Below are 14,068 nucleotides of genomic sequence, written 5' to 3'. Positions count from 1 at the left end.
TAAAATGTTAATTGTGAGAAAAATACATTTCTAAAATGACTGTTCCTGTGCTGTTAAAAGGTTGTCTTTTTGTGTCTTTGTACCATTGATTCAGAAAACAGCTCAAGTAAAAACTGAGTCATTTGGAGTCATTCAATAACTACAGTAATTCTGTTTTTGATATTTGTTACGGACAAATATGATCTGTTTCACTTTCTTTTTTTAAAAAACGGAAAACTATGGTTAAAAGTCCATTAGGTTGTTACCAAACTAAGATATGTGTTACAAACCTATTATTCAAACCGGTCGATTAGGTGTTTTGAGTTTCTGGCTTTTTACCAAAGTACGCAATCCAAATGGCTATTTTTCGGCGCATGCTGATGGCAGAACTGTGGAAATCGCTTAAAAGATTATAGATGAAAATATAATTATTGTAGCATTTCGTCGTAAAAATAAGTTTCTCTGAAAGCGATACGCAGTTAAATCCTTAGCAAATGATCAAATTCATTTGAAACTTCATCTCATGTCCTATGTTAGTGTATGCTGTTTCTAATAACTAGCTTTGGTCGTCTACAGTTATGAATTGGTTTTATTTTCAGATATGCAGTCTGTTTAAATGTCACAATGTTACAAAGGCCATGTTTGTAACTAATCCAAAATAAATAAAATTACTCGAGTTTAAAACCAAGTACAAAATCTAGCAGGTTAAGTGGGTCTACATAACTAATATGGTCTATACCTTTAACAACGAATAGACAATTGTCTTTAAAATACTGAATGGCTAAAACAATTATAAACTTGCCGCATTCCTATCACAAATTAAGAAATTGGTTCTCTTCGCAAGTTTATTTTAAGATACAAAATGCTCTATTTATTGCGTGAATGCTTGTAAAACTAATCATTTTTAGTGTTATTCCCTTTTATACACTTGTTTCCTTAGAACGAGCCCATGAGTAATTCCAACAGTAAATTATATAGTCGTGTTCCAAATATATTGTGATTTATCTCATTCGCTGCAACAGTTCATCTACCATTAGTTAGGGAGCACTGCGGTGGGTCAACTGGGTTCAACTTCATGGATTCCCCAAAAGGGCCAACAAACTCTACATCGATAGTTACTATTTTGATACTGTATAGATAGTTGTATTGTGCACAGGATGAAATACACAAGGTTAGATAAAAAAAAACTGATGGGCTTATTTAAAAAGTTATCCAAATAAAGAGGTTCCATCAGGAAAAAAAAGCTGAATCTTTCCGGGTCGAACTTCCGACTACCTCACCTTAATGCATATCCTGGGGCTATAGTATTTTTTTTTAAAAAGGCAAATCATTTATGGTGGCGATTTTAGAGCCTTACTAATTGACATGGAATCTTGTAAAACTGCAGAACTTAAACTGTGCCACTTAGAAATTCAACACTGGTGGCTTATTGATTTTACGTTCCCCTCCTTTCCCATTTCATTATTGCAGTATTTTACACGAAATATTAAAACTGTGCCATTTCTGTTTCCATATATTTTGACAGATTATTGAGTGCATTGACACGTTGAGCCTCAGGTAAAGTTAATCAGATTACTAAAGATGACTAGATCACGATTGATCTAGTCAGAAGCGGGGCAAGGTGAGAGATTCTATCGAGTATTATCACAGGGTACAGCTTTAAGCCGATTCAGTTACTGAAAAATCCAACCTGAAAACTACACTCAGTGCGCACTAATTGTAATTCACACTATCGCTAGGTCCAAGAAACGGCCCTGTACAAAATTCTAGAAACATGGTTTCCTTAGAAATTCTAACAAAAATTGGTCAGCTCAGTTGTCAAATGGTCATGAACACAAGAAATTAATCTCCTCAGTACTAGCACCTGCCTTTTGTGTTCCTCCTCCAATCAGGTTGTATTTTGCACATGTTACATGTGTCCCCTACCTTCAAAAGGATTCCAACTTCAAAATCATACAGCAAGCATTCCCCATCCAGAAACCTATACAACATTTTGTCAAAGTAAAACTGAAGGTAAATTCGCAGTTGGCTTAATGGCAAGAAACTTGGGCAAATGTGTCTGAAGATATCCTTGATCAAATTTACTAGGACTACTGTGAGTAATCCTAGCTGTACCTACTGCATTACGTAAGCAATGAAATCCAAATGCACTGTGTACAAGCCTTACAATTTTTTTTGAGGGTAGAGTAAAGAAAGGAGAAATTTCCTGCAAATTGCTTAACTTTCAGAAAACTTAAAGCCACATTTTTAGTTTTTCCATAGGTTTTTATCACTCGCACCTGTGGATATTTTTCACCATCAGCCATAACAAAAGCAAACATTCACCATTGGTAAAAAGGTATGAAAAGTGTCTCTGGATTTTGGCATGTATAGTTCAGTGTTCAATGCACAAATTTGCTTCATTTCTGTTCAGATAACCAAAGAAAAGTTTTTGAGGCAGAAGTTAGAAAGAGAAGGGAGGAGAAAGACATCTCCCCATATCTATATTAATAGAACTAGAAGTTTTCATACTTAATATTGATACATTAGCTAAATTTCCATTGCTCCTCTAATCCTAGATTACTAGAGTTAAGTTACAGATAAATAAGCCATGTTATTTTAACGTTAATGTATGCTGTAACTATTGTTAGTGATTCCTTGTCATGCAATGTTAAAAGCTTTTATGCAAACAAGGATATTGTTTTGAAATTTAATTTTAAAAAATTGCTGAAAATTGTGGTCCTGTATAATCCTGGGAACGATGCTTCAAAGGTATTTGGTGAAACTAAAATACTCTAATCCCTCAACATTAATGAAGACAGGAAAAACAAACCTAGTCTTGTGTTTTTGTATTTGTCCTACATTTATCAGCAGAGAGAAACCAGTTTTCTAATCAATTTAAGAAGCTTAATTTGTCATTCATACACACTTTACCATCTCTTGTTCACTTAGGACATCACAACTTTATATTCATTGTTAAATATGGATGGTCTCTGAATCAAGTCAATGTCCTAATTATTTAATAATTTCCATAATAGGCTTAAGTTACTCAAAGCACGGAGAGTTTGTCATTACAGAGTTCTGATTACAGCATCTTGCTAGCCATCTTTGAAGGTTCCACTGCAGAATATATCAATTGGTGCAAGCCTTCCTCCACCTAAAATTTTAAAAATAGTTTACTCTTGACCATAGTGAATCTGTTTAAATATGTACAATTTCTTGTATACCCATTAGAAACAATCTACATAAATGATCTGGGTACAGTAAGCAGCTAATAAATGATCAAGTTTTCATTGGTAGAAATTAAGCAGAGCAATACACAGTCATGCAACAAAATATTTACAGAAGGATTCAAATTGATTATGCAACTCAACAGACAAATGGTATTTTATTAAGGTATAACAAATTGGAAAAACATGCAAGAGATGAGCAATTTGAATTTTACTAAATTGGTACAAGACAACAAAGGAATTTGGTAGAAATGGACAATTTGCCTTCATGTCCGATGCAGGGAAGCAATAAAAAAAACTAGGATATGTAATTAAAAATACTGGAATACAAGTTACAAAAGTTATGCTATGGCTATGAAAATGTAGAAGCTGAAACACTCTTAAAACAGTGCTTCAGATTTTGTTACTCCACTTAAAAAAGTAGTTGCATTAAAAAAAAAGCATAAAAGGGATTGAGTCAACAAGAAAGATTAGGGTGTAGAGTTTCCACTTTGGACATAATCAGCAATCTGGGCACAAACTGCATTAAGTTTTCAGAAGTGAAGTTGTGGTTCAAGTTTCTACTCAAACTTATTTCCATTTTCACAAGCATAAAATCTTCCATGAATTAGCACAATCAGCAGCATTTTAGAATTTGTTTATTTTTTTCCCTTGCATTATCAAATATTGCTTGATGCATTTAAAAATACTCACCTGATTGGTTTTATTAATACAACAGAAAATGGGTTTATAACAAAAAATAAGCACTTATTCAGTGTCTTGTCAACCACCTGGGAGTACCCAATTTTTAAAAACTGAAAATGACTTTAAAACTATACAGAACAATTAATAGTTTCATTGATGTACATATTGGCGATTAAATTGAACTTAAAAACATTTTAAAATGTTTTAAAAGGTGCCTTTTAGTGTCATTGCATCCAAAAGAAAACTTAATTAAGAGCCTCCTCAAAGGGCTGCAAACAGGTACAATTAGCAGAAAATCACCAGTGATTAACTTGAGCTGGGGGACATGGCTTCCAGCGCAATGTTTTTAAACCAGCAAGAAAGATTTGTGTTGGATGAATTTATGCTTGAAATTCCTCGATCTTTTGCACTGGTTTAGCAGAGACTCTACCCACTGTCTAGAAAGAGTGTCCTCAAAAAGTATAAATATTAAAAAGGGTGCATGGTGCAGATAAAGTAACCTACGATTACTGCAAAAAATGTCAAGAATATAAAATCAGAGAATATAAACAGATAAAAGCAAAAAGTGAGTTCTGAACTGATATCACAATAAACATCTCCATAATAAATAGAACATAGAACATATGATCTACCAAGCAAGGTAATAAAGGCCAAAATTCACTTGAGTTATTGAAAATACAATTAGATGCCATGACAGAGGAATTAAGATCTTAGAGGAATGAGCTTTGAAAGATTAAATGATCTTTTCTCATCCCTGTGCTATTAAAATAAAACTCAATCGCTCAATACAGTATACAAGTATACAAGTAAAAAAAATGTAAAATTCCTACATCTCAAAAGATAAAATATTAGATTGCATCCAGATGGTTCCTGCAAAAAATATAGAAGTCCTAGAAATATTTTCTGTATCCTATCTGAACTTCAGTTTTAGTTGTTGCATAATACAATACACTACAGACGTACCAGCAGCTTTGGGTGAACCTGGAATCCTTGCAAGATTAAAAAGAGTCATTTTTAATTCTCCTTCCATGAAAATCAGTTCTGTATAAAAAAAAAGGTGCTGGCAATTTATAGTCGAGAAGCACCTCAAGTGCGCAACAGCATTTAGATTGCAATCTAAAGCCCACTAAGCTGTCAAGCAATGTATGGTGCAGTAGTACCAGACTCCTTTAATTGATCTAGACAACCCAGAATGACTTTCATAAGCACCCAATACCATACGGTCAGGGAGAACAGACCTCGACAAACCGGGTGCTACTGGCCTACAGCAATGCTGAGAAAGTATGACAGAGTCTGTATACATAGCTCATATGAAGCTGCAGATTTGGTTTTCCTGCCATTAAACATGTATATTTGTGAACCATTTAAGCTTTTGCATATATTTTGCTTCAAAAAGCATTCCATCACTTCAGTCTCCAGAATAGAAAAAATTCCTGCAGATTACCAGACCATAAATTCATTTCATGCATCAGATTATCAATGATCTACCCTGTAGAGTTTTGTAAACCAGAATAGTTCATAAATCACATACATTTGATAAATTTATTAAAGTAATAAAAGTACAGTAGTGCATAATTCCATAAACATTGACTTTTGAAGAAAGGAGTCTATAGTGGACAAACTTTCAGACAAATCAAGTGAAGTAGAGCACACTGTGAGCCATCTAGTGAAGTCCAGCTTCTTTTTTCACTGTCCAAACATTTTCCTACAAAACGAATCCAGATTGCAGAGTTTATTTGCCAGCTCTCACAGACAGCACCATTATGGCCAACAGGCTAACCAAATAAATTGCAGCTATAAAAAAAAACACAAAAATTTCACAATGGCAAATGAAGATTCACAGTATCAAGGAGACAAATAATGATCCTTTCAGTAATACATAGGCCAGAGCCTTACAGCTCCCAAAAGTTTTTTTTCTGCATCATTTAGTGGAATGAAAAATAATTCTTTGAGTATTATTAAAGTGTCCTCTTTAGTAACAAGAGAGCATCCAATTCAAATTTAGCACCAAACCCAGTTACACCAGTCTAACTCGACTACACATTGATTTATTTCAACACTATACAGAGGAATCAATGTAACCAAAATAATCTAGGTAGTGACTGTTTACCTTGAACATGTCAATTTTCTTGATAAGATCAGGAAGGGAAAGAAGTGGAAAACAAATTGTACTCAGGATATGTAGTTAAATAATTAGGCTACTAGGGCTTATACTGGTTCAAAGACCAAGATCCATAATACACAGGTTTTAATAATCTATTTTTAAATCCATAATCAAACCATATGAAAATGATTTATGAAATGCTGTTATATTTTGGATAGAATGTTAAAGTTGCATATTAATCCACTTTATCTTCAAAATAGTAAATTATGGATGGTGGTGGGATTTTTTGTTTAAAAAGTTGATTTCCAACGAACTCCCAATCATCTTCTCCCCTCCATAAAAACATTAGGTCCCTGTTGGGTCAAGATTTCACAACAGTGGTCACCCTCTGTTACTTCAACCTAGTGGCCATTTACATGAGAAAGCCTGGAACCAGTTATCAGCTGGCTAGTTGTCCAGAAGAGTATCAGAACTGAGCCCAATTCTGCCCTTATTCAATACCGATATATCTTGTAGCTGTTGCTAGCTAACAATCAGGAGCAGGAAGCCAGGCCACCCCAGAGGTGCTTTGGCTAATTGCAGCACCCCACCTCATCTCCGCGAATCTATCTTGCTAACTTACTGCTTTGGAAGGAGTGGATTTGCTAGCTGCTATGGGGGTACTTAAGCAATTTGAAGACCGAGAATAATTGTTGTAAGGAGCAAGAGTAAATTTTCTGATAATAGTCAAACTGACAGTCAACCAAAAGCCAGCATTATGTTATTAAAGTTCACAGGTATAAAGCTGTATGTGTTAAATATTTTGAGTTTGGATTTTAGAAACAACCTTTTTTTAAAAAAAAATGGAGCACTCAACAAAAGCTAGGACCAATGACGAGAGTTACTGTTTGTGGTTTTTAACAGAGTGAATTTTCCCAACCTAATCAAACAGCTAAATTTACAGGCCGAAATCAAAAGTTTCTATGGCAAGCATATTACTAAATCAAGACACAGTGATTAATTAGCATAAAATCTGCCCAGGAGTGATTTACGAATGATTGGATGACATTTCCTCTGTGCATCACATTATTTTCTTCCAAGGAACAGCAGCTCATATATAAAAGACAGTGGGATTGCTGTTAATAGAATGCATATTACACCCTCTCACCCATATACATACATTGCAGTCAGAAGATCCAAGTTTTAGACTAGTTAGGAGTTAAGTTTAGAAAAGTATATATTAGTATTCAATTTTTAAAAAACTAATTTCACAATCATTTGTTCTCTTGCTTACTGCACCATTGCATGTCCTACAAAAAAAAAATCAGGCCAAATTTATTTTTTTCCACCCCTTCACCACAAAAGCTATAATTGAAAATACAGCAACTCAATCAAAAAGTTAAATGAACAATTTTCATTGTAGCCCCAAAAAAACATGATTTTCCTGTCCATGAAGGAAAACAGTGCATTAAACTGAGCTTTCACAGTTCTTTTGTGAATGAGGTCCATTTGGAGGTCTACATTTGGATAATCAGCAGTCTGGACTGTAAATTCTGAACACATGCCCAAAGCAGAAAATGAGCCACAAAACAGATTCTTGAAATGTTCATCTTTTACGACTTCACGTTGTTGTCATTGCTGCCATTTCCAAGCCCCGAGGATGAAGTGCTGATGAAAATAAAATAATAAAGAGGAAATTGGTTTCTACAACACAGTTAAAGCCTGAGTAACAGAGGAGAACCTTAATTATCTCCAGTCACAGAGAGACAGGAAATTTGGTCTTTTAATTAGGTGTTTGGAGTAGAGTCTGATATTTTTTGCTAGATAATTTAAAAGGAAATAACCCAAGTCTAACAAAATGAAATTCAGATAATCAGAATGCAGATAATTGAATTTCCAGTGCATTCATTAATTCAGTGTGTAGGTGTGAGCAGCTTTCTATGATGAGCTGTCACAGCTCTATAAAAATTTGGTCAATTAACAATGTTTTTTTTTTAAAAAAAGAGATATCCATATTGGATTAAAAACACAAAGTAAGGCATCATATCAAATACCTTTTGAAGTTTAAATCTAAACAGATCTTTACTTTCTATGCTTCCTCTACAGGGAACCTTCGGTTAGAAGTGGCATGTTTATGAACTGCATCAGCAACCGTGTAGTCAGTCAGACCCGAGACGCAGGCCTCAATCTCTGTGGGGTCTAGCTGTGTCTGCAAGAAGAGGTGCAATCTGCTATCTGAAAGGAGGATGTTGATCTGCAATACTCTGCAACACAAGAAAAGGAACATCTTAAGTGCTTTCTGTAAATATATACAATAAATAGCCTGTTAAAAAGATAAAACAAAATCTCAGGAACAAAACAGCTGATAAAACCTTTTGTTCAACTCCTACAGATAAAAAGATTCCTAGTTTCATACTATTCTTTACAAAAATAGTTTTCCAGTACTGTATTAAAAACATCAGTGTTTCCTCAACAGCTCAGTCAGTTAAAGATTTAAGTAGCTAAGTCAGGAAGCAGGTTCAATATCCAGTTTATGCCAGGTTAGCTGATTTCAGGCATGGCAGAAATATAATTGGGTCAGTATCCTAGTGTTGGTTTGGCAGAGGATTGTGGGGGGGTGGGGGGTAGAGGGGAGAAAGAGAACAGTTTGGGGGGTTTGAAAAAGCCACGTTTTCAATTCCAGGGTGCCATATTAGCAGCCCAATCCGAGACTGCATCTGCACGCAGATAAAAGTGCACATGTAAAAGTCAGCAAGGCTGGGTTTGGCAGTGATATTCCCCTTGGTGTGATGTTCTCTACAGATGCACATCCTGCCAACACTCACTCTGTGCTCATACCTGAGGAATGAGTAATGAGAGACACCAGAAGTAAAAAGAAATAAACTTGACATTCATTGGTTAATTTAAAATTTAGAATTTGTATGTTACTGAACCCTGGAAGGCTGAGGGGGTGGGAACCTTTGCTCAAAAATTTCAAAACAAAAGTGAAAAGATCAAAACCATTTACTTATCACAGAGCAACAGAACCCTGCAGGTAGTTTCCTGCTGTCAATCAGGCATGATGCAGCATAAAAGGAGAATTACAAAACAAAGCTACTTTTTTAAAAATTGAAGTAGATGCATAAATAAATTACTATTTACTTTGCTTTCAAAATAATGCAATTTTCCAAACAGACTTTCTTTGACAATTTAAACCAAGGTCATATCATGAGGAAGCATGCTTTGACGAGGATTTTTATTAAAATAAATTATTTTTTGTACTCGAGGGATATCAGTGCTGGCGAGATGGAAGCAAATGCAGTCACATATACAAATATATGTAGAGAAATAGTTCCTCTACTATGTTTCTCCTCCACCCCAAAATAAGTGCTGCATCTCCAACTGTAAAAGCAAATAATTTTGGGAGTTTATCCTAACTAATTCCAGGCCACTGGGGCATGATAATAAAAACTACATAACTTCCTCATTTCCTGCAGAAAGATCACAAGTCCAAAACATACCATAGTCACAAAAGTTCATCCATCATTGGGTATTAACAATTCTTAAATATTAGTCACAAACAAGGATTGTATTAAACATTTTGAAATCGTATCAGTAAAATCTTAGTTCACTTTAATATTGAATAAAGCAACACTTACCATCACAAATAGCAATATTGTTTTTTTTTAAAAAGTGATTTGTGCAGGTGTCAAGCGCTTAATTCAGCTGCAGGTAGCTATTGACATTTGCATCAGTCAGGAGCTCCCAGCAATGCCTGGTGTATGGGGATGTTTTGATTCAGAAGGATTTGCCCAAGGTTGTTATAAATAAATAACCTGAAGCTCTCTGGTAAAGTCAGATTTTTGCAGGAAGAACAATTCTTTCAGCTTTGTTAAAATAATCGTAAACTATTGAGGGCACTTCATAAATAATTATCTAATTAGCATTAATTGAGAAACACCATCTCAGGATTGGATAGGTTTGGAGGAAATCGCCAGTATCTGATCTTGGGTAGAATAAACCACATTCACAGAATGCCACCTACAAACCAATCATGAACAACTTTCTATTTATACAGCACCTTTAACATAATGAAAGGTTCCAAGGGCTTCACAGGAGTGTTATAAAACAAATAAGACACCGAACCACGTAAGGAGATAGTAGGGAAGATGGCCAAAAGCTTGGTCAAAGAGGTAGGTTTTAAGGAGCATCTTAAAAATGAGGGAAGAGGGGTAGAGAGATTTAGGGAGGAAATTCCAGAGCTTAGGGCCTAGGCAGCTGAAGGCTTGGCCACCAATGGTGGAACTATTAAAATCTGGGTACTCAAAAGGCCAGAATTAGATGAGCGCAGATATCTCAGAGGGTAGTGGGGCTGGAGGAGGAGATTATTGAGCTAGGGAAGGGCGAGGTCATGGAGGGATTTGAAAACAATTATTTTAAACTAGTGCCAATTTTATAAACTGCAATTACTGCATATATAGTAAAGGGAGGAGAACAGAATGAGAGCACAAACAGTTTCAAAAGTATGCTTGCTAGAAAACAAACTGCTGGCAAATGTCAATTTAACAGGAAAATGAGCTTGTATGAATCTGCAGCACAGACATTATGGGATGAATGGGTAGATAAAGAATCTTTTTCCACTGGGGAGAGAAATTTAGGACAAGGGAACATAACCTTAAAATCACAACCAGGCCATTCAGGAGAGACGCCAGGAAACAACTCTACACGCAAAGGGTAGTAGAAATATGGAACCCTCTGCCACAAAAAGCAGTAGATGGCAGCTCGAATAATTTTAAATCAGAGATGGGAAGATTTTTGTGAGCCAAGAGTATAAGGGATATGGAGTTAAGTCGGGTGAATGGAGCTAGGATAGAGATCAACCACGATCTTATTGAATGGCAGCGGATAAAGCTCGAGGGGCCGAATGGCCTACTGCTTTTTTTATGGCGTTGACGCTAATTAAAGTAACTTTTAGCCACCATCCAGACTGCAATTTTAAACGTACACATTTTAGGGTGTGCAGAATTAATATAAACAGGTATTACTCAGCTATTGGATGGCGCCACTTAGAGGCGAAACGGTGAGTTACTGCTGCAGGAACAGGGTTAGGACAATGGTCCCCAAGCTTCATTGAATAAAATATGTTGCTGGAACTACTAAAAATGCTAATGATAAAGTAGAGCCTTAACACAATTTCAAATATGTTGCTTTTTGAGCATTCACCTAAATAGGTAAAACCTAAAAATTATTTCAAGCCATAAAGGACTATGGCTTTAATTTTCCCCTCAAATTTCTAGAATGCTTTAGGAAAGGTTTACTTTTAATTACAGAATGCACACATTTTCTCTCGATTATGTAGTTCATCACTCACTATGTACCAAAAGATCCTCTTTTTGTGTACAGTTTCAGATGCAACATTTCTGATAAATTGGCTGAATATTTGTTTTGTTTTAAACAACAGCTTTGAGGTTCTGCTAATTGGAAGTGGAATGGCTACTCTTGTGATGTAGTCACAGTACTATTCCTGTTCAAACATGTGCAAGCTATGCAGCATAAGCTAGGCATATATCAACCATATCAACCTAATTAAAATACTTCAATACAGAGAAATAGAATGAAATCTGTAGCTGAATTGCCAGAGGCATATAGAACTCCCTATCAAGCAAGAGAGGCAAGTTTACAAATGAAAGCCACATTTCTTATCCCACAATATATTTAGATAAATGGTCAAAGTCAAAAATCTAAATAGACTTGTGATCCTAATGTTGAACTGCAAGTGTGTGGCATCAGCATTCAATAAAACTACAAAAGAAAACCTATGTTTAAGGAATGATTTGTTGCTAGCTGTAAATTAGTAGCCAATGAAAGCTACCCTCCTCATTCCAGCCCAATTTTTTGAGAATGCAAGTTTCATATAACTACTACTTTGGAATGAATTCCTCAGTCTCCTCCTGTCTTGACATGTCAATATTTTTGGAAAAGTGGAAAAGTATTTAAAACAGGATTGTATGCTATTGGAAAAACTAGTATTGTTACTAGAATTTGATGTTTTAACCTAGCTGAGGTGTAGGTCAGATTACGGTCAAATGTAATGAGGTTAAATTTGATACTATATGTAGGCTACAGGTTTAATCTTTCCAGATTATGTCTGTGGCTGTATTGATGTAAAAGACATGAGTGAAGTACTGCTGGTTTATAGATCAATACTGGAGGTAGTATTCTGAGGTATCAATTAAGAGTGAAGAATCATATCTGTGCAACTATGAAATTTGCTATTTTCCTGTAGCATATCAAAATTAATATGCTAAATAATCCAACTAGCACTAGAAAAAACAAATTATTACAAGAAAGAGAACTGATTTATTACGAGTATCATTTCCTGGTAATATGTTTAAATTGACATTTTAAAATGTTATGTTCATGACACTGCAACTTTACTGTGAACTGAAAACATTCAAGCTAAATAAGCACATGCAACACCCTCCTCCCCCCCCCCCCCCCCCCACCCCACACACACGCACCAATGACTTGGTTGGTGCAGGGAGAGGGAGGGGAGTTAAAAGGGCATGAAGATTATATTATGTGTGATGCAATACTTAAAAAGGTGAGAAGGAAATTAGAGGGGAACTGGGGACAGGAGAAATACAGAATACATTTTGTTCAAAGTACTCTTTCACTTTATGTTAAAAAAAATTAAGATATTGGCCAACTTTAAAAAAGGTTAATTTCTCACATCTTGGAAACACTATGGAAAACCTCACTACTTGCGCACTTTGGTGACATTACTGACAGGAAAGAATTCCAGAACAGCTTCACCGATTGCAGTGGGGACCACGACTTGATACCAGCATGGGAGCTGATCAGTAGCTGTCCCACATTACCATCTGGATGTATAGCACTCACTCATTTGATTTACATCTCAACATACTATTCCTCCTTCCCCACCCCCAGCCATTCATCTTGAGAAATCTACAGTAAAGAACACTCTGCTGAAATAAATACAGCAGCCCTAAAGAAGATGAGTCCTATACCAGGGACTGGATTGAATCATTCAATAAAGGTTGCTCTTGCAACCTTCAGGAATGAGATCCAATATAGAATCATTATTCAAACTAGGAGGTTGTGATTGTGAAATACTAGCTAGCAGACTTTCCAGTTCTAATCCATACAGTGCGGCATCTGGAGATGGAGCGATCCATATCTTACTGGTGCTGCAGTACTTCTACTGAAGTCAAAGCCAGACAGTGAATGTGTTTGGTGAGGCATACCATACCTTCTACACTGCCTGACAAATATGGCACTAGCAAGAATAACTGGTTAAACAATAGGGCACAGGTATTTATCCTAAAAAAAAAAACACTTTTAGACACTTCTACAGGTCTTGACAGTGTTCACAAATGTGAGGTCATCTCCACACCCATTATGTTTGGAATATACCTACTACAGAGGCTGGATATTGTATTACACATGTACCAAATTTAAAGCCAGCTTCAGCCAGCCAGTCTCAAGCCTGGGGCAGTAACTGCTGCACAATAGTTTACCCTTTTGATAATTCGGTTTAATTATCCCAGACGGTGTTGTCTGAATTCAAAACAAAAGAATTATGTTCGTTGAGTGAATAAAACACAGGTGCCAAAGTGGCAGGCTGGCTGGATACAGTCCAAATCCTGACCCTGGCTCAGAATCAAATCACAGTAAGTCCTGTACTTTGCTGTGACTTCATACTGGAGGGAGAATTGTTCATACACTATAAAAGGGTGTAATTTACTTACACAGGCAAATATTGAAGCTCAGACAATCATACAGGGCTTAAATCTGTATAAATTTAAGCATTAACACCAGAGTAGACATTAACACGATCAAATAAATTGGTTAACAATGACTGCCAAAAATGTCAGCATTGTAAGTTAGATTCTATGGACCAAAATTGTGCAGTGCACGCCAGAAATTCCTTAATTTGATTGTTTGATTTTTAGTATTTTAAAAACCAAGGCATTAACCAATTTGAAATAAATGCCTTCATTAAAATAGCAGAGAAGGGGAAATTTCATACCAACCCAAACACATTCATTATTGGCACTGCACATCATGACCAAGCATTACATCACCCTCATCATGGAAGCATTTTTGGACC

At 35.8% G+C, this 14,068-nt stretch overlaps 1 protein-coding gene across 3 annotated transcripts in view; it reads right to left on the bottom strand.

The window, feature by feature from the left end:
- Window positions 1-3,314: 3,314 nt before the first annotated feature.
- Window positions 3,315-14,068, bottom strand: part of snx10b (sorting nexin 10b) — a 118,698-nt gene continuing 107,944 nt past the window's right edge. For all 3 annotated transcript variants that reach the window (XM_068059099.1, XM_068059072.1, XM_068059090.1), the window contains 2 exons: window positions 8,010-8,219; window positions 3,315-7,623 (listed from right to left, as the gene is read on the bottom strand). In XM_068059099.1, coding sequence (XP_067915200.1) covers window positions 8,045-8,219 — 175 coding nt within the window. In that variant the 3' untranslated portion in view covers window positions 3,315-7,623; window positions 8,010-8,044. The remainder of the gene's footprint in view (window positions 7,624-8,009; window positions 8,220-14,068) is intronic.

This window comes from Heterodontus francisci, chromosome 2, assembly GCF_036365525.1.
Source record: "Heterodontus francisci isolate sHetFra1 chromosome 2, sHetFra1.hap1, whole genome shotgun sequence".
In the NCBI taxonomy this organism is placed as follows: Eukaryota; Metazoa; Chordata; class Chondrichthyes; order Heterodontiformes; family Heterodontidae; genus Heterodontus; species Heterodontus francisci.
Note: the sequence above shows the minus strand (reverse complement) of the source record. Positions and strands in the feature narration are given on the sequence as shown.